The sequence below is a fragment of the Salmo salar genome, chromosome ssa06 (genome assembly GCF_905237065.1).
Source record: "Salmo salar chromosome ssa06, Ssal_v3.1, whole genome shotgun sequence".
NCBI lineage: Eukaryota > Metazoa > Chordata > Actinopteri > Salmoniformes > Salmonidae > Salmo > Salmo salar.
In genome coordinates this window covers 61,715,486-61,736,307 of record NC_059447.1, presented here as the reverse complement: position 1 = coordinate 61,736,307, position 20,822 = coordinate 61,715,486, and the positions used below count along the sequence as shown (strand labels likewise).

General features: G+C 41.2%; 1 protein-coding gene across 1 annotated transcript in view; it reads right to left on the bottom strand.

The window, feature by feature from the left end:
* trdn (triadin) overlaps positions 1–19,529 on the bottom strand; it is a 48,032-nt gene extending 28,503 nt beyond the window's left edge. The window contains exons 1-8 of the mRNA XM_045719519.1: positions 19,085–19,529; positions 17,135–17,344; positions 14,661–14,699; positions 9,921–9,977; positions 8,611–8,742; positions 5,749–5,775; positions 4,255–4,281; positions 588–1,964 (exon numbers count right to left, since the gene is read on the bottom strand). Coding sequence (XP_045575475.1) covers positions 588–1,964; positions 4,255–4,281; positions 5,749–5,775; positions 8,611–8,742; positions 9,921–9,977; positions 14,661–14,699; positions 17,135–17,344; positions 19,085–19,103 — 1,888 coding nt within the window. The 5' untranslated portion in view covers positions 19,104–19,529. The remainder of the gene's footprint in view (positions 1–587; positions 1,965–4,254; positions 4,282–5,748; positions 5,776–8,610; positions 8,743–9,920; positions 9,978–14,660; positions 14,700–17,134; positions 17,345–19,084) is intronic.
* Between the last annotated feature and the right edge of the window lie 1,293 nt (positions 19,530–20,822).

Here is a 20,822-nt window from a genome sequence, read left to right as displayed (position 1 = left end):
TTATACTCATTAATTGTACTATTGTATCACTGTATTCATACGTCTTCCATCCTTCCATCATGAGGCTTCCTTACAATCTTTATATTATCTGTGTCAAATATCATAATTTAATATAATTTTAAATATCATGGGCAGTCTTTAGGTGACAATTAATGCTAAATATATCAATATGATTGAAGGCCTTGATACCAGGAACAATATGTATTCATTATTGGACTAACACCATGATAAATCACCAACCATCACTCATGGATAAAAAATATATATATTTTTGCGATGCTGTATAATGTGACAGTAACTCTAAGAAAGCTTTTGTTTTAAGACTGTTCTATTATGGATCAGTAAAAAGTGTGTAATATACAGACACATTTTAATGCTTATCTATATTGTATATCAGACTTCAGTCCGGTACTAATCATGAATGGTGATATCAATAATGTACCCGGTGAAACAGACAGCTAGTTTTAATTCTGACCAGTTAGTTGATAAAAATGTATTAATGATATTATCTTTGTCATTTACTACACAGGTATAAGGGTTATGCATGATGATGAAACATCAGTGTAATGAAAGTTATTGGTCAATACCTGTCAAAAGAAGGTCATCAATGTCATCATCATCATCATCGTCATCATCCTTGGATAGATCATCTTCTTCAGGTGCTGAACTATGAAAGGCTTCTGTTGTGATTTTATTATCCTCATCGTCATCTTCTTTGCCGATCTCTTCAGCTGAATCCTTCACCTCATCATCATCATCATCATCATCATCTTCTGTGTCATCAGAAATGTCTGCGACATCTCTAGCAGTCTCTCCTGAATCCTCGACTGTTTTGTCATCGTCATCGTCATCAACGACGGCACCATTGTCCTCACTGACTTTGCCATCATCGTCATCATCAGTGTCCTCTAAATCTGTAGAGTCATCAGTTGTATCCTCAGCTAATGTGTCTGAGATATCAATATCCTCACTATCAGCAAGATCAACTTTGATAACATCATCATCATCATCGTCATCTTCTAGGTCAATGGGTTTAGTATCGTCATGTGTTTGGTCAACATCTATGCTATGATCTTCTTCATCAACATCATCATCAGCAGCAGCAGCAGCAGTCGAAACAGGACCATGATCTGTGGCTTCATCACTGGCAGCAGCAGGACCAGCTACAGCATTTTCATCCGCTTCCTTATCACCATCATCATCATCATCAGTGGAAGCAGCAGCAGCATCACTGACATCCTCATCTGTAATTGCTTCAGTTTCATCTTCAGCTATGGTGTCATCCTCCTCTCCATCATCTCCAGCAGAGGTTTCTGTCTCTGTGTCATCAACATCAATCAGAATGGGGCCCTCATCCTCATCAATCTCAGCAATGACCTCTGCAGCAGCTTCATCTTCACCTTCATTTTCCTCTGCCACCTCATCAGCTGCAGCAGCCTCTTCCTCCTCCTCCTCCTCATCATCATCAGCCTGTGGAGTAGCCTCTTCCTCCTCATCATCATCCTCCTCATCATCAGCCTGTGGAACAGCCTCTTCCTCCTCCTCCTCCTCCTCATCAGCCTGTGGAGTAGCCTCTTCCTCCTCCTCATCATCATCCTCCTCATCATCAGCCTCTGAAGCCACCTCTTCGTCCTCATCATCATCTTCTTCAGTCGCTGCAGCAGAGTCCTCTTCATCTGCTTCATCATCATCATCATCGTCATCGTCATCATCATCATCATCTACCTCGGCCTCAGCTGCTGCTTCCTCTTCCTCATCCTCTTCCTCCCCTTCTTCCTCCTCTTCCCCTTCCTCATCCTCATCATCTTCTTCCTCATCTTCATCCTCTTCTTCCGTATCCTCATCCTCTCCATCCTCTTCCTCATCTTCCACTTCATCTACATCATCTTCTTCTTCCTCTTCCTCGTCCTCCTCCTCCTCTACTTCCACAACTGGTTCCTTTTCCTCTGCAAACATCCCTGCAACTACAGAATGAACAGCGTAAAAGTGACATTCAGTGCAGTGGGCCGGAACCAAAAAGGTAACAATAATGCCTATAATTCATTATTTTCAAGACAACACAACACACTGCAACACAATTAACACAATATCTTTATTGTGTACTCATAATGTTTACACCTGACAAGCTGCTCTCTGCTCACCTGAGCCATATACACCTAGTAGTGAGTTTACAATACATGAATATCTCAGTGTGTATGTGCTGTGCTACCATTATCATCATTCCATATCATGAATATGGCCAATATAATGCTTTCTCTACATTACTGTACATTGCAGCAGTGGCATAAACATAATGACAGTGTTCCGTACATGACACCTCAAAGACTGACTCCATACAAAATGACAAATGCATATATAGTTATACTTGCAGATGTTAACTTGTTTGAGGAAAATAATAGTTTAGAAATGGTCAATTCACAAAGAGTAATTCTGTCAGTGAAGAGTTGTTATTTTCTGTGGTAGTGAGGGAGAATACTCTCATGGTTATGATGCTGATGTTGGGTATGAAAAGCAATCCAAAACGTTTAAAACCCCAGACCAAAAAAAAAACCAGAACAAAACCAAACAATACAAAGTCCTGTCAAGAATTAAAGCAGCGATCAGCAGTAGAAAACAAATAACAAAGCCTCCTCCCAACCCCGTTTTAGTAAAGAGCTGAGGGTTGGGGCTGGAGAAATCTCATCATTCTCAAATTCATAGACAGAGCTATGTATGCAAGGACTGACCATCCATGGCGGGGGTTCTACTAAACTATACGGAATTGTTTTAAGAAGGTCATGCCAAGGATCATTTTGATATTTCACTTCGAATTTTAAGACCCCTTGAAGTATCAAAAATAAATATTATGGCTTACTGCTTTTAGCCCATACAAACGCACTGAATAACCGATTCACTACATGGTACAACAGATAGCCCCCAAAAAATATCAAAAATAAGTTTTTTCTGAAGTGTCTGTCCTATATCTGAGAGGTATAAGAAAGATCAGATATATTTTTGTCATGTATTTAACCCCTTATTTTTGCACTAAACAGATATCTCTAGCTTTAGCTGTTGGATTGTTATGGGGATTTTTTTTAATGCTAATTAGATTTACGCAGGGGCCTGGACATCAACCTTTGGGGGTTTTAACCATGTTTTGAGGCAATATAGTGTTTGTTTACATTTATAGTGTTTTCTTTACATGTTCTTTGTTTACAAACATTGGCGTAAAACAAGCTTATATTTTAGGTTCTGATGGGGTACAACAGTAAAAACAGTAACAAGGTGTGAACATTTCTTTGCAAGAATCAGGTGTCGTCCCCTGATCAAGCCCAGAACTCCTCAAAAACCTCCTGGGGACCATGACAGAACGTTCTCAGAGAATCCTATAAATGTCCTTGAGGACATCCCTGGAACAAACTGTGTACCAGAAAAAAAACATCCAGGGGACCATGACAGAACATTCTAAGAGCGTCATATAAACGTCCTTGGGGACATCCCCGGAACTAACCAGATAGTAGACAAAAACATCCAGGGGACCATGACAAAATGTTCTAAGAACGTCATATAAACATCATAGGGGACTTCCTCGGAACAAACCGGGAACTAGACAAAACCTCCACAGGACCATGACACAACGTCGTGAAGACTTTAGGCGGCCATTTCATAATGTCCTAGGGACGTCCTAAAGACTCATTATTGTTTGCAGGGCAGTACGCACATTGAAACACGTGTTTACAAGATGCAGTATTGGTGAATTCATGCTCACACAAATTAGTTGTGTTCTTAATTAATACTATTTGTACCATAGTACTACCAAATAATAAAATATATTGAGAGAAACTGTAGTGGTCTATTTAACAACTGCAATCGACTATGACAGTTGAAATGTGTATTCACTGAATTTTATTGTACTACATAACATCTAGAACACATGTAATGACCATATATTACAGTGGTCATGAATTTAGGCAACTGGACAAGCTGTCTAGAGTAGCTTCTGGGGGTATAATTACGGTGTCTGGGAAGAAATAGAGCCAGCAGTTACACACAGGTACAGGCTAGTAATATCACATTACATAGCAATTATTAACAGGACAGCACCCATTTTCCAAAAGTTGCTCCGGCGACAGCGCAAATAACCACTTACATCATGCAGCAAAATGCCTCACTCCCATCAAAAAGATGTATCAATCATCATCACATGCCTGATGTTATTTCCTGACAAATTCGTTTTCAATATGAGCATCATATAAAGAACAGGAGGGCACATACCTTGTTTTCTGGACGGTAGGAATGCAGCTATGAGGTCGGAAGGAAGGGGATTCCAACAGCAAGAGGTTAGAACACACACACACAAAAAAAACACTATCCACGTTCCTTGACAAGTACACAACGTGTGACTATGGATACAAAGTTAAAGTACTGTAAGTAGCCAAGTTAATACGATGGTATGTGGAGGAAAAGTAAGCATTTTAGCAAAGCCACAAAACAACAAAACCATTTGTTAGCACTGCGCAATAGCATGATTAGAGTGATAACCATTGAGTGTGCTTACCGGTTTATGTATTTGTTACGTTGTTATTCTAGTTGATCTACATTAGATCTAATGTAGTTTACATATAGTAAACATCTACATGTATGTTTACCTATAAACATGGAAAGCATGGCCATGGTACCTTCAGCCTCAGCTTGTTCCTCTTCAACAAACCATCGTATATCTTTTGGGACGGTTTTACAATTAAGTACCAAGGTGAACATCCATAAAATATCACACTCCACAAAATCTACCCCATTAACCTCAGCCTGAATCACCTTTTCAAGTCCTAAAACTTGGAACAGCTAACCTACATTAATCAATGTTGAAATGTTTAAATTTGATTAGGTCATAAAAAACAAAAACACGCATCATTTCATTAGTAAATCTTTTATTTTGCTTGTGTGTTTTGTCAATGATGTGAGGGCTTCTAAAAAGTGTGAGGGGAATGGCATAGTGTAGATAAGCGGTTGGAAAAAAGCAATGGAATGGTTTCAAAATACCATAGAGCAGGATAGAAGGGCAGAATCCTTAGGCATTAGACAGCAGTATGTTAAGAGAGATTTAGGCCTACATTCTGTTAGGGTCTCTGGCACAGCAAAGCATGTACAGCATATCTTACCCTACAAATGTAGGATCTTTCAAAGTGGAAATTTCAAACTTCAGAAGCCTTTTTAAACCACAAATACACTACAAGTTTTAAAATGTCCTGCATTGCAGGAAAGTTCTCCTGCAACTGGGCGATCGAATTAAGCTCCTACATCTGTACAGCAGATTACAAATGGTGTAGGTCTTGTAGGTCTGACTCCATGCAGTGACCCTGCATTTCAGCTGCAGGTTACGGAGTTGACTAATCGCGCGGCACGTCTAAGCTCTTGCTGAAAGAAACAAGGCCTTCACTTCTAAAGCGTCATTAGTGGCCCGGATTAGTGAATTTTGTTATCTCAGGTCATGCGGACGCCTGCTAAACTCTAAAGCCAAGCCCCTCGTCCTCGCAATAACCTGTGGCTTTGTGTCAGTCCTTTAATTAAGGAAACAGGATGTAGAGTAGCAGGCAGAAGAGTTAGCGTTTATATTGATTGACAATAGCACTATAGCCAGGAAGCGTTTCTCGACAAAGAGGTGTTTTCCTTTCCCTAACAGCTGTGGCGTACAGAGCATGAAGGAGACAGCTTCTATAATACATTGATGAATAAGTAAACGGCAAAATTAATAGATGCATGAATACAAACCTTTTTTCTTAACCGGATGTAGCTCACCTAAATGGCAGATGGGCGAAAAAGATGTCAGCTTAACAAAGGAACCAACCAAATAGATCTAGTGAAACATTGATGAAGGCAGAATCAATTATGAATGTGGATCAGAGTGGAAGAAAGGTTTTTCTTCCGCTGCAGGCAGCTTATTCTCAACTCTTAAAAATCACTAAGGAGCTAAAGACTACAAGTCCGCTCAATGAAAGGCGGCACTGTGGGCTACACAACAACAGCAACAACAGCTAGTAGGCTACATTTGTTTACTATGCATCTCAAAGCAAAGGTGGATTTAGTGAAACGATTGGACTAGTCAGCCATTCTTCAAAGGAGATTTTAAAATACACCAACCTCGTTTGTGCTAAACCGGCACTAGCTGTGAATAGCAGATATTCACGTTACGATAAAAAAAAAAAAATTCTCTCAGAAGTTAAGTGAGAGGAAAATGTTCATTCTCCAGGGTGTGTTTGATGTTTTGGGGATGTGTTTGAGATATAGCTCCTTTCAAAGCACATTAGCCTGAGGGATAACGTTTCCAGGTTGTGTAAATAAATTAAAGCAACAAATAATATTTGAAAGCTTATCCTGAGGCCAGGGAAGAAATGTATTTAATAATTTGTTATTTAGTGCCATGATTCTCTATTAGGAAGTTGGCATTGCTTTGGTGTCATAACCTGGAAACTATACTGTGCCCTGAGAGTGGTTAGAGTGGCTAGGCTACAGTGAGACAGCGTGCCTGTTTTAGAGTAGCTACTCTAAAGTGAGACCGAAATAGTCTCTGCTCTTTGAGTCGTAACTCACAGACAGCTGTCAAACCGCCAGGCAGGTCAGCATCTTTCTGCATTAGTCCACTGAGCTATGCATAGCCATTGTGGGACGACCATTCCCTCTTGCTTTCTCTCTTTCTCTATTATCTCCCTTTGTCTTGCACCTCCACCCCTCCACAGACTCACTCTCTCCATCATTTAACAGGGAGCAGAGGTCACAGTTATGTGTGTGTGTGTGTGCGTTTTTGCGTGCGTGCGTGCGTGTGTGTGAGTGAGTGCAATATGACTGAGGCAAGGAGGGATGCAGAGTCTGTCTGACAGACACCTTTGGATGATAAGCTACTGTCATACTGAATGTATACAATACAGTATGTTCATTTGTATTGTTAATGAACTCAAATGTGCATTATATGCCTGTTTCCTAATACATGTTTTTACCCATTACCTACTGTACCTTTTACATTTTAATGCACTCTATTGGCCTAGGCAGAAGGTCACTGCTCTAAGGCCAGAGGTACTGTTGATCCCCAGATGGCATAATACTATCATCTGAAATACCATCCTTATGGAAGTGACCTAATAACAGTGTGTGTGCATCCTGGTAATGAATGGCATATGGTATGATTTATAAAAACAACAATAATGCAGCAGCTGCCTGTATAAAGTTAGTCCATCTGTGTAGGTTTTAATTGATTCACTCCAGCTCTAATTTCATGTGTGTGTTCATATTAAAACTACATTGGTTTCTTCATTGGGACTGAAATCAGTGCCTAAATTCTGCGTTCCCTTTACTGCACAACAAATGTAAGTTACATTTATTTGCCTACATTAATATTCTGTACTGTGATTCAGTTATGGCTGCTGTGGGTCTACCGTATGTGTGGTGCTGCTGCTAAATTGACTTAATACATTTGCTTTGCCAAATCACACTGATGTGCGTTTATTCCTCTGCCACAAATCATTACTGTTTAGCAGGAAGTTTGTCCCTGAACTGTAGTACAGTAGTTGTCCTCCGCACTGTGGTATGCTTAGAGCTCCTCTTATAAAAGTAAATCGCTAGGTTGTCATTGTAATTGAATACCTGATGTCAAGTTGCCTTCCTGTTTCAATAAGGCTGGTAAAAATGCATTTAATACCCAGCTGAATCTTAGGCTTAACTAAGGAATTGAGATTAGCACCTTGGCTATATCAGATATCCTTTAGCTAACATAGTGTAAACTGTATGAGCTGATGTTGTTGTGGAAGACACAACCTGGACTGCTGAGTATAATGTTGATAATGATGGTTTGGAGCAAGCTTGGAGATGAGATGTGCACATTAAAGTGAGCGTGGCGAGCACAGTGGGTGGTGAAAAGACACAAGCACGGGATTGATGAGAGAGAGAGGTGATTTCTGCTTTCTTTGGATGACTTTATTTTCTTATTTTTTTTTAGAACAGTCACACACAAATGTGGTACAGGAGTTAAAGGTATCCCGCTGCAGGTCGAGAGCCTTGTTCTTCCGCTTCAAAATCCTTCTGCGTGAAAGGCTGGAAAACAGTGTCCCGTTCTTTAGTTTGGAGTTCGGATTTGGGAATGAGTGTCACCTCCTACGTTTCTGTCATTAGCTTGTACAGATGGACGTGGTGCTGTATTTAATGTTACAATACATCATCTACTATGAGATATGATAAACAGTTTCGGGTTGATATGTGCGGTATACACAGTCGTGTGTTGAGTGTTTATTAAACCACAAGCTAGCCTTGGAAAGAAGCTTGGCTATGGTTCACAGGTTCTCAATCTGCCAGACTTATCCTGCATCACACCCTAAGCCATATAGACTTAAGGGCTAAATTGTTACAGCGGAGCCATTAACTGAATATGTGAACCTATAGAGGTGAAATGGTGGAAGTTAAATGGTATAAATCAAACAGCTTGACGCCGAATGTGGCATGACCTGCCAGGTGACTCGTCAAGTCACAGTGGGTCAGCCCTTTCTTTCTTTTTGAAATACCATGTGGTTTGTTTATTATGTTACTGTTGCTGCTGTTGTTTGATCTATTATTAGGGTAGCTCAAGAGACAACTTGTGAAATATACCTTCAATTTCCTCCTCCTCGGGTGCTACCAGGCTGGAGACAAAGGCCAGAAGCAGTTTGCCCCAGTCAGTGGACTCCTCCACCGCCACGTTCACCACTTTCATGGGGTCCGAGCTGATATGCTGAATGCTTCCTGAGAGTGTGGTGAACAGGCTGTGTGAGCCGAGGTTTAATAGCATAATATATCCAGCATGCATTTACACACACTCTTTCTCTACACACACACTTAAACTTGGACCAAAAGACTTAAGGAATACCTAATTAATTACCGCCGCATTATATTACACACGATAAAAACATTAATTTGACAATATGCTGTCCTTAATCTTTCAAATGCAATCACACTGTACACCGTTGAAATGTTCTGCACTTAGAGAACAATATGAGAACAGGCAAATCACAGCAACGGAATTTATACCCAGAAACAAATTCAGCAATAGAGACTATAGATATGAAGATGAATGTGTACATGACTATTAACTACAGCTTGGAACTAATCAACTATAACCAATGTGATGTAGTATAACATATCCTCTGTCCATCCATGGTCCAATGGGTAACTTCACATGTCTGCTGGAGTATACGGTGTAGACCACCACCTGTTGCGCCACTCTTTACAGCTTTCTGCTGTGCAGTGCAGGCAAACCACGTGAGACAGACGTTTCCATTTCGTCAGAGGCAGAGACATACAGAAGGCAAAAGGCATCCATGGCAGGTAAACATGCAACACACTACAGGGCATGTCAGACACCGCTGCCAGCGTAGTGCACCCCAGCACTGTGTTAGTGACAACTCTCAGCAGAATATGACTGACTGGTCTTTAGAGATTGCCCTTTAGACTCTTTAGTGCTCTTTAGCGATCAATTATCAAAGTAGCATTACTGATAGTCAGAAGAGAGTGATTCTTAGTTACTTAATCCATAGTAGTGTTGAATCAGACCGAGTGGGTTAAGGAAACACGGTTGATATAGCCAAATTCAACAAAGGAACATTTTGGTTCCTGGAAATGAAAATATTCACGTGGGAATTAATTGTCTATGCAATTCTGAACAAATAGATGTTTCCGCTACAAAATCTCAAGGCTTATTTCAAATGTATCCAAAGGTATTTATCATAACATGAGTTAATGGACTGATTACTTGCTATATTAGTCGCTTATAATCAATTGTATTATCTTTAATTTTATTCAATTCATTCGTTTTATCTTCTCCTTTAAAGTTAGTTGCTACAGTATGTCAATCCAAACTCACTAAGGGCCTCAGAGGCCTCTAATCAGCACAACAAAGTTAAAAGCATAGTATAATGGCTTGCCTCGAGACCTTCCTGCATCCTTAATTACTTTCCTGACAGCGGGAGGTGGGGAGACCCCTGTTAGGAGGAGAGGTACATAAGCAGTGGCACAGGGACAGGGACAGTGAACAGTCTCCATCACATGCACATGATCAATGCGGGGAGAACAGACTCCAGAGTGATGCATTCTGGGAGGAAGAACCGGACAGTCTTACCACAAGAAACAATGGCACAGAGACACAATTACTCACGATTCACAAACACCGTATGGCGACAGAAGAATTCAACGTCATCACATAGACGTTCATCACAATGGAAACAAAGATCGGCATGGCCGTTGTGTAGAGAACACATCAACATACGAACAGTAAACCCCCATAGTGCAATAGGAGTGAGAAACAGGACAGAACAGCAACATGCTGTGCTGTAACTATAGCAAACACAGTATGTCTTTCACTCTTTATTGAATCTGCTATAACAACAAGTTCTTCCTCTGTGCTTGGCATGTTTTTATTTGAAATGTATTCTCATTGACTTGATTAATTTGTTCCAATAAATAATGTGCAATAACATAATGCTGTGATTTGAAGCAGTACATCAAAATTCATGGCATTGAGTAACAATGTGAAATTGACTCCAACTAAGAATACTAATGAAATACTGATTAATTCAGTGGCATTTGTTTGATTGGCACTTCAACCTACGTCATAAAGCAGAAAAAATATATCCCTCAATGCTTGTGCATTTGAACCCTTCACATTGTCCTCTATCTACACTGATTCCTGGCATGGAGACTGCAACTAAATCCACAGAAATAAATTACATATTAACCTGAAAGAAGTGGTAAAGAAGGCAAGGGACTTGGGAGTGGAAAGGGAATCAACCCTCCAAACTAAGTCCCTCATTATGGAAAGGCTCTGTGGATTGTTCCAAAACACTTTGGAGGGTTTAGTTTAGAGAAGCCAGTGAAGTGTGGGTGGCAGTATAACTAGCACCATGTCACCTGGCAACACATTCATTCCTGTATTCAGGAGGTCTCTGACACTACGTCCGTCAGGCTCCAGTTTGCAGGTGTCCCTCTTTAGCAGGAAGTTGAAGGAGCTAATGAAGCACTGTTTTCCCTCTCTCTCGCTCCCTCTCCTCCCTCTCCCTCTCTCTCTCTCTCATTCTCCTCCCTTTCGCTCTCCCTATCCTCCCCTGCCTCTCTCTCCCCCTCTCCCTCCACCCCCCTCTCTCTAACGGGAAGCAATGGAGGCATGGCAATAGAATTGATTCAACTCCAATTGGACGCATCCCAGGCTATGCAGTGCACATCAAGGGGAATTCCATTTCCTCACAGCCAGCACTCTGCCCATTGTTCCAAAATGTTGGTTTAGTATTTAATTTTCACAGTGTCGCCCTTTATTGAAATGTCATGGTGGGAAAAATTGCATCTTATTAAAAGTGCAATTTTAATACCCATTTGCTGTCCAACTAAATGGTTGTGTAATGGGCAGGTTCGTAATTTCACATTTTCCAATTTCTCAGGGCAGACAGCCTTTTGCTTCACACATCTATTAGTTTGTGACCTTGTTGAAGTCATTTAGCATTTTCCCTGTTACTGTACCTCTTTATGTGTTCAAAAAGTAAAGTATTTAATGAGGGTGGGGATGAAAAGGGGATGGAATAAGACATCTGCTGTCACTAACCACTGTCTACAAAAATACAAAACATTTAATAATACAAATTCCAAAACTCCATGTTGTATATGCACTTGGGTCCAGTACTATAAATATTTGAAATGATGAGTGACAGGTACTCTAGCTATTCCTGTAAATTCCACTGTCTCTGGCAGTCTCCTTTCTGACAGTGAGGGGTTCAAATGAACAGAGAGGACCAGTCTAAGAAAGGGCGTACAGCTACACAGCCATCCCTCATAGAGAGAGACAGAGTGATACCGCTCAGTATCCTACAGGGGACCTGGCGCTATATATAGCTACCCGATTCTTAAAAGCAAGAACATGAGACTTTCTTTCGGTATTACTGTGTGGTCTTAGAAACCAATTTACCAACCCTTTCGATTGGAACAGATTGATACCTGATAGATAATTTACTTATTTTTAAGATACATGTTGGTTACATACATTTACTGTGGTGCAGATTACACATTGTCCTCAAAGATTGTGGCTTCAAAGGCCATTTCCTTATATATGTCACGTCCTGACCATAGTAAGATGTTATTTTCTATGGTAGAGTAGGTCAGGGCGTGACAGGGGGTGTTTTGTGTTTTTCTATTTTTCCTATTTCTATGTTCTTAGGTTCTAGTTTTTGTATTTCTATGTTGGTTTGTTTGGGATTATCTCCAATTAGAGGCAGCTGGTCCTCGTTGTCTCTAATTGGAGATCATACTTAAGTAGGGGTGTTTCTACCTGGGTTTGGTGGGTGATTATTTTTGAGTAGTGTTTGTTTCTCCTCTGCGTCACGGTTTGTTGTTTTGTTTATTCAGTTTATTGATGTATTGCATAGTTTCACAGATTAAATAAAATGTGGAACGACACACACGCTGCACTTTGGTCTTCTCCTTTTGACAACCGTGACAATATAAGATTTATATCATATGGGTATTTACATTATACTGTACGTGTTTGTTCTTTTTTGGAAATCTAGTAATTTATTAATATGTACTTAGCTCCTGTTTTTCCTTTCAAGGGTTTATCCATGGTGCCATGGTTTTGTGTGGTGATTATCACCCTCCCATTCCACATGTGTTGTCCTGGTGCCATACAGTATCCCCTGGTATATTCTTAGCTAACCATAACCCCCCTTTTCCTAATCTAATTTAGGGATCCGTGACCCCAGTCCTTTTGCTATCAATTAATAAGTCTACTGTTTAATACATTGGTCAAGGGTATAGTTTAGCTACAGTCTGACTTCTACAACTAATAAAGACTCTTGTATTGTTATGACTCGGCTGAGAGGCTTTGATCGAAATGGCCACAGCGTCAAATTCCTTCCCATGATTCCATGTGGAATGGTTCAGGAGGTCAGGAGGTCATTCCTCCGTAGATGACCTTCGGTATTGGCCACATTCAATGCTCAGTAGTATGCATTGTAGAGGAAATCTATATCTCTCCTTGCAGGCTTATCTGCAACATAGAATATTCAATTATAAATATTAAAGCACATCAGATTTGTGTATCCTTCTCAAAAGCAGAACTCAATCAAAGAGAAAGGCATTCTCCATGGCCAGTAAGAGTTATTACTCAATACCACACAGTTAATAACACCAACACAAGCTGATATGCTCTCAATGTGTCATTATTGATGTTAGCATCAAGGCATTGTGTATAAATTGAGACGGGAAAGGCAACGAAAGTTAACATAGGCCGGATGCATGGGAGCGATTGGCACACAATTAATTGGGATCATGTTGCCAGGAAATATGGCTAAATAACACTGTCAAATAAATCAGACTAAAAAGCTAATGTCTGACCACTTGACAGTAAGATAATAGTGATTTCAGGCAGTACTTGACTTGGGCAGAAGCTCACCTGAACTGAGTACTGTTCTTCTGCTTGAGTTCTTGCACCTCTTATCGAATATTATCTCAAAAATATTGAGGAATTCCTGCAACTAAATATAAATGGTACCAGCACCCAAAATGAGTACCGGCACCTAGTTCAGTCCAAGTCAAGCACTGATTTCAGGTGAATGTAATGGTTATTTTTCCTATAATCGTGGTGGCCTATTTTGCTCAATTATGTAAGGACACAAAAAAACATGCAACACTGAAATTGATGCGCCATTCTTTACAGCTTTCTATTGAATAGCACTTCCAATTTTGGACTTGGGCATTCCAAAACAGCTTAACTTGGCACAAAACATTCTAGTACGTACTGTGATACAGCCTCAATACATTCTAAAGCTTTCTGGTTATGTAATAATTGGTCAAATTAAATTGGCTGCCGCAGGAAATGCTACAGCCAACTTAAAATAGTACAGTTAGCTACAGCACATTCATCACAAATGAGCACTTCATACACTAAACACATTTCACTGGACATCAAGTAATGACTGAAAACACACATGGACACACACACACACACACACACACACACACACACACACACACACACACACACACACACACACACACACATATTAATACATTTCTTGTAATGAATGTTACTTTAATGTTACACACTACGGCATTACACACTACGGCGTTATTATAGTATGTTTTGTTAAACTACAAACAAACAAAAAGGTAAATAGTAGCTAGTTAAATGACACATCAAGTGACTACTAAATAGGCTGTATACCTTTCCAATCACAAAGCAGCAATAAGTCAGTTCAGTGAATTATTTATCATAGAAGCTATAGCCCTAAACTGTTCACATAGGGGGATTATGGTTGACTTTATGAACGCATGTACAATTATGGTTGGCATCAGAATGGACACACTGTATCTCTGTATTACCTTGAGTTTTATTAGGCAAAATAGTCCACTTCAACTGCGATAATCTACTAGTGTGAAAAAGGTGTACAGACTCACTTAGTACCAGACGTAACCTGTGCAGCCTTGAATGAAGCAGAATCAACACTTGATGGACCATGTGTACATGAATCCATTATTGCGTAGCATCAAGCCACCACAACACTGACTGGAGTGTGTGACAATTGCTCCCTGTCAGCAATTAAAGCATGCAGGTTGTTAGTAGCAGAGCGGAAGCGAACACACAGATGGGTATGAGCACTACACTGCAGGCAGAGAGTCTTTACCAGGTGGCAAACAGGGGTCGTCACAGTATAATGTATGATCTTTTTATTGGATGGGAACAGGATGGCACATGGGGATGGACAGGGTGAAAAGAGGAGGAAACTAGATTAGAAATGAGAGAGTGAACGCCGCTACGGAACTCTAGTGAATAACTACAGGGAGTGAGGTGCATGTGATTTCCGTGACTTTGGGTTGGTAGACTAGACTCCACGCCCCCAAAGTACGTCAGCCTTCAACGACTATCGTGACTTGTGAGTTAATCGGATCTACAGTACGTGACAATGGTGGCCACTTTTGAAGTTTGCTTCAAAAATGTATGTGCAAGGTCTTAAATGGAAGACCTTTTACATGAAATGAAATGCGAATGGCATATGACATGAAAATGGAGAAAGAATCCATGTACACCAATGACAATTTCTCTCACATACTGATCCACATCGGCAAACAGCAAACTCTCAAACACAGTGAAAATTGTCATTGTACAACTTTATTTTTAAACCACAAAATCACACTGAAAACAACTTTAAAGAACACAATACATTACACATTCCCTCTACAGAAAGTTTCACCATTACGTCTGCAACAGTAATGAACTATATCAATCATAATTCTGTGATACAATAACATCCCTACTGACTGAAGCAATGTATCTCAAAACTAATCTACCAGTAAATCTATTTGGCTATTTGACTCAAAGCTGTTTGACTGGGAGAGAGGCATGGCTAATTCTGCCAAACCCTCTCAGCAACTGCTGCAGATAGGGCCCAGGCCCAGTAAACTGCAATGCTATGCCCTATCTATCTTTGTCACTGTCAGTACTATTAGTAACCAGACAATGAGCTCCTGGCTACCCTGAGAGCCCACACACCGTTGGATAAAGTAGTGCCAGCCTGGAAACAACAAGCTACTGGGCCTTATCGCTTTCACTGAGCTCGCTGCATTCTCTTATCGCCTGTTTTAGCCATTATCTATGAACTTGTTTCACCCAAGCTAAAGGTTAAGGCTAAATTATTAATCAAACCTTAGAAGATGTGCTATTTACACTACATGACAAAAGTATGTGGACACCTGCGCATCGAACATCTCATTTTAGAATCCTGGGTATTATTAGGGAGTTGCCCCCCCCCCCCTTGCTGTTATAACAGCCTCCACTCTTCTTGGAACATTGCTGCAGGGACTTGCTTCCATTCAGCCATAAGCATTATTGAGGTTGGGAACTGATGTTGGGTGATTAGGCCTGGCTCGCAGTCGGCGTTCTAATTCATTCCAAAGGTGTTCAATGGGGTTGAGGTCAGGGCTCTGTGCAGGCCAGTCAAGTTTTCCCACACCAATCTCAACAAACCATTTCTGTATGGACCTCAGTTTGTGTACTCGGGCATTGTCATGCTGAAACAGGAAAGGGCCTTCCTCAAACTGTTGCCACAAAGTTGGAAGCACAGAATCGTCTGGAATGTCATTGTGTGCTGTAGCGATTTCCCTTCACTCGCTCTAGCACGAACCATGAAAAATAGCCCCAGACCATAATTCCTACTCAGCCAAAATTTACAGTTGACACTATGCATTTGGGCAGGTAGAGTTCTCCTGGCATCCGCCAAACCCAGATTTGTCTGTCAGATGGTGAAGCGTGATTCATCACTCCAGAGAACCTGTTTCCACTGCTCCAGAGTCCAATGGCGGTGGGCTTTACATCACTCCAGCTGACGCTTGGCATTGTGCATGGTGATCTTAGGCTTGTGTGCGGCTGCTCGGCCATGGAAACCCATTTCATGAAGCTCCCAACAAACTGTTTGTTTGCTGACGTTGCTTGCAGAGGCAGTTTGGAACTCGGTAGTGAGTGTTGCAACCGAGGACAGACAATTTTTATCACTCTGTGGTCCTGTTCTGTGAGCTTGTGTGGCCTACCATTTCGCGGCTGAGCCATAGTTGCTCCTATACCTTTCCACTTCACAATAACAGCACTTACAGTTGACCGGGTCAGCTCTAGCAGGGCAGAAATTTGACGAACTGACTTGTTGGAAAGGTGGCATCCTATGATGGTGCCACGTTGAAAGACACTGTGCTCTTCAGTAAAGGCCGTTGTACTGCCAATGCTTCTCTATGGAGATTGCATGGCTGTGTGCTCGATTTTATACACCTGTCAGCAACGGGTGTGGCTGAAATAGCCGAATCCACTAATTTAAGGGGTATCCACATACTTTTGTATAAATAGTATAAAATTGGATCAAATCTATATCCACATCATTAAAAACCAGAGTATAAACGACCAAGATTACTCAACGCATGATGCATCACATAAACTACTGCCCTTTTTCATCCTAATGAGCCCAAACAAGGAAAAAGGAAGCCTAGCTCTAACCTACCGAGGCCTATGAAGTATCAGGTAGAAAGCAAAAACGAAACCCTAACACGGATAAGTAACATCCCAGTGCATGGTGGTAGGAACAGTATAGGAGGAAAGGAAAGGTTCAGGACTTACCTGTGAGGCCCTTGTAGTCCATCAGGTCAAACATGATGATGGCCACACAAGACCAGGTGACGACCAGGGCTACGACCAGGATCCAGGCCATAGGGGAACTGAAGGTGGTGTACAGGTCATCAGTCGCGGTCCTCTTGGTCACCCTGGCTTGGGGGTGTCCTGCCTCTCCATTTTTGCTCTCAATGACCATGGTTGCGGTGAAGGATTGCGCTGGAAGAAAGGACAAAAGATAGGTTGTTGGCCTGATGCTGAACCAACCATAAAGGCCCAGTGAAGGGTTAGTTCATGAATAGACTGCACTGAGACAAGTTTTGACAGGGGAATAGCTATATACTGAAGGTACTACACTGTATGGTACACAGTGTCAAAGGAATCCATATAATTTTTTGTGTGGAATGTGTTGTCTCTGTGATCTTTTGACTTAGCCATCAAAGAGCTCTCTCTCTAAATGAATATAAATCTCTGTAGCGTGGCAATTTGATTTGATGTTAAATGGAGAGAGATGGGCTGGCCATGCTTCCTTACAAACACAGCATATGACCTTTATGTGCGGAATTCATTTTACAAGGCTGCTCATCGATTTACCAGAATGTGGCAGACTAGGTCAGAATAAGCCATTGATTCTTGTGAAGGTGCAATAGTTAGAATGCAGTGTTCAGTCTCTAAAACGTTATCTGCTGCTTTTATACTGTGAAATCAGGTCGGTGCAAATCAGACAGAAGCTGTTGCTGGTGGCATGGGTCTCTGGTGTGTTTTCTTATCGGCCCATGACAGAGATAGTATCTGACTGAAATGCTCCTCCAGCCCCCATGATTTTTGTGTGTTGCATGTTTATGAATGTATGTATGTCGTCAGTGTGAAAGAGAGAGAAAGAGAAAGATAGAAAGAGAATAAGTGCATGTGTGTATTCGCCCAGCATGGCTCAGGCCACCTGTTGGATCTCTTCACCATGCCCTGCACCCTGTTGTCAGCAATGGGGGATTATGGGTCCCCATGTCCCCTCAATCTGTTGACTCAAGAGGCTCTGCAGACAAACACCATATGCCCTGCTTCTTCTCACTTTGATTCAACAAAATACAATACATACTGTCATACTGCGACTAGTACAGTGTGTGTGTGCGTGTGTACGCGTGTGTGTGTGTGTGTGTGTGCGTGTGCGTGTGCGTGTGTGTGTTTATGTATGTGCATTTGAGTGTGTTTGTCAGGGTTACAGTAATGGCATTTACATAGTTGTATTATTCTGGAATCCAGGAGTAGTGAAGTGGGAATAGTGATGGAATGCATCACGCAGATATGCTGTGCTGTAAAAAGAAAATGTACGCTTCAACACATCTACTTTACCTCTCTCCTGATCTGTTGCTGCCTGAAGTTGACGTCAATGTCATGGGAACCCTAAGTAGTTCTCCATGACAACTAATCTCAGGACAGTAATTGAGAGCCAGTAATATAGTCTGATAGAGTCAGCCAACAAAACACTGATATGATCTTATCCTCTCCTGGGTGCCCTCAAAATATACTCTGATTCACTTCTGGGTCTATTTGAATTACTGTTGAATAGAGGTTTTACACCCAGGCTCATGTTGGTTTCAAATCAAGCCTTTCTTATTGGAACTGGCGTGTAAGACTGAGGGAAAACAAGGTACATCAGACAGAATAGTTAAGTTTGATTCCCAAAAGTAAGATAACTTGACGTTTTCTCAGTTGTAACAGCGATGATGGATGTGGATTATGCACGCGAAGTGCAAGATACTTAAAGCCGTGCTGACGTCACAAGTGTTTCAAGGCTGCATAGCAAATAGTCAATTATGCTGTCATGATATCCACTATTTTTCAGAAGCTTCTAAATTTTCTGCAGAACTATGTCACGTTTTTAAACATTTAAAATGACAAATGACCTATAATAAGGAAGTAAAATGTAAAGACATACTTAGACTTGTGTAGATACTGTACCTTCGACTCCCTCAGTCATGGCAGTTTGAAAATGTAATTTCAGCAACAAGAGTTGTGTTGAAGAAAATACATGCAGCTCCTCAGGGCTAATCCTGTTTGAGTCCTGATCGTCAAGGAGAGGATGGGACCATGCAAAGAGACCCTAAATATATTACACCTGGTGTCAGGACTTGATGTTTAATCCCCCCTAAAGAATCACAATTTAAAATATATCAAAGTGTCATAGTCTCAGGGTCTCTGAAGAGGTTCAGTTAATGTCCAGGAAGAGAGCAAAAAGTCGAGGGAAAAGGTTCCAGGGCCGGCCAGTGGAGAGTTCGGGATCCAGCCTAAAAGTTTCCCCTGACCATGATTGGTTTAGATCAGGAAGCATAGGACGGGACAGGGGCTTCAAGGTAACCTTAACCCAGGCTATTCTGCTCTGCCTGCCTGGGTTATTCTTAGAGCTAGCCGCACCAGCTGCATTCTGCTTTGCCTTTTTAGGCTGGGGGCGTGACCCCCTCCAACAGACCTGTGCTGTCATCGAGTAGGGTAGCAGAGGGGACATCAGCACTGCTCTCCTGCACTGCCGTATCCATCTGCTGGCCTGGGACTGGGACTGACAGAGACGTCACATCACTGACAGTGGAGGAAAATGGCCACAGGCAGGAGCTGTTCATCTGGCCTACAGACCTCTATTAGCCTGGCCTTGGTGCCAGACTGATAGCAGCCAAAGTGGGTGCAGCCAAAGTGCCATGTTTACCTTGTGTTTACTTTTGTGAACATGGAATACAAGATAAAGACCACCACTGCTTCCCAGCATTACCTGTCAAGAGCTGTGCCCATATTCTTATCTGAGTGCCAGCCAGTCTGGTCAGTCAGTGCCCACTCACTAGGTACCTAGTCAACATACTTAGGCATGGTTATTCCAATTATTCCTGGATTATCTTTACAGCCGTAAAGCCAAAGCATATCTGATGTGATTGCTGGAATATAACCACCTACATTGTATGAATCTCAGATTCATGAACCTCTCAAAACATGAATCAAAATCACCACAGAAATCCATGAAAATTGATGCTGCTGTTTGATTTTGTCCTTTAAATCCCCCACAAGGAAGAGTATTGCATGTTTAAAATGTAATGCAGTTGACCTCAGTGGAAGAAATTCAATGAATTTTCACCACCCTCCTTTCTTGGAAACCGCACACCTCTGCTGAGAAGCCTTTCTGACAACTTAAGTAGTTGGACTGCTGACTAATCCCTGAACCTACATAAAGGGCTGAAAAGACACATTTCATCTGAGGATATTAGTAGCCTACAGTACTGAGTTTGGGTAATCCAAAAGTTACGTTGCTGCAAACAAATTGACAGGTTACTATACTAAACAAAAATATAAATGCATCATGCAACAATTTTAAAGATTTTACTGAGTTACAGTTCATATAAGGAAATCAGTCAATTGAAATAAATTCATTAGGCTCTAATCTATGGATTTCATATGACTGTGAATACAGATATGCATATGTTGGTCACAGATACACTATATATACAAAGATTAGATTTGATCCCATTTTATACTATTTATTCAAAAGTATGTGGACACGCCTTCAAATTCATGGATTCGGCTATTGCAGGTGTATAAAATCGAGCACATCGCCATGCAATCTCCATAGAAACGTTAGCAGTAGAATGGCCTCAGTGAAGAGCTCAGTGACTTTCAACGTGGCACCGTCGTAGGACGTCACCTTTCCAACAAGTCA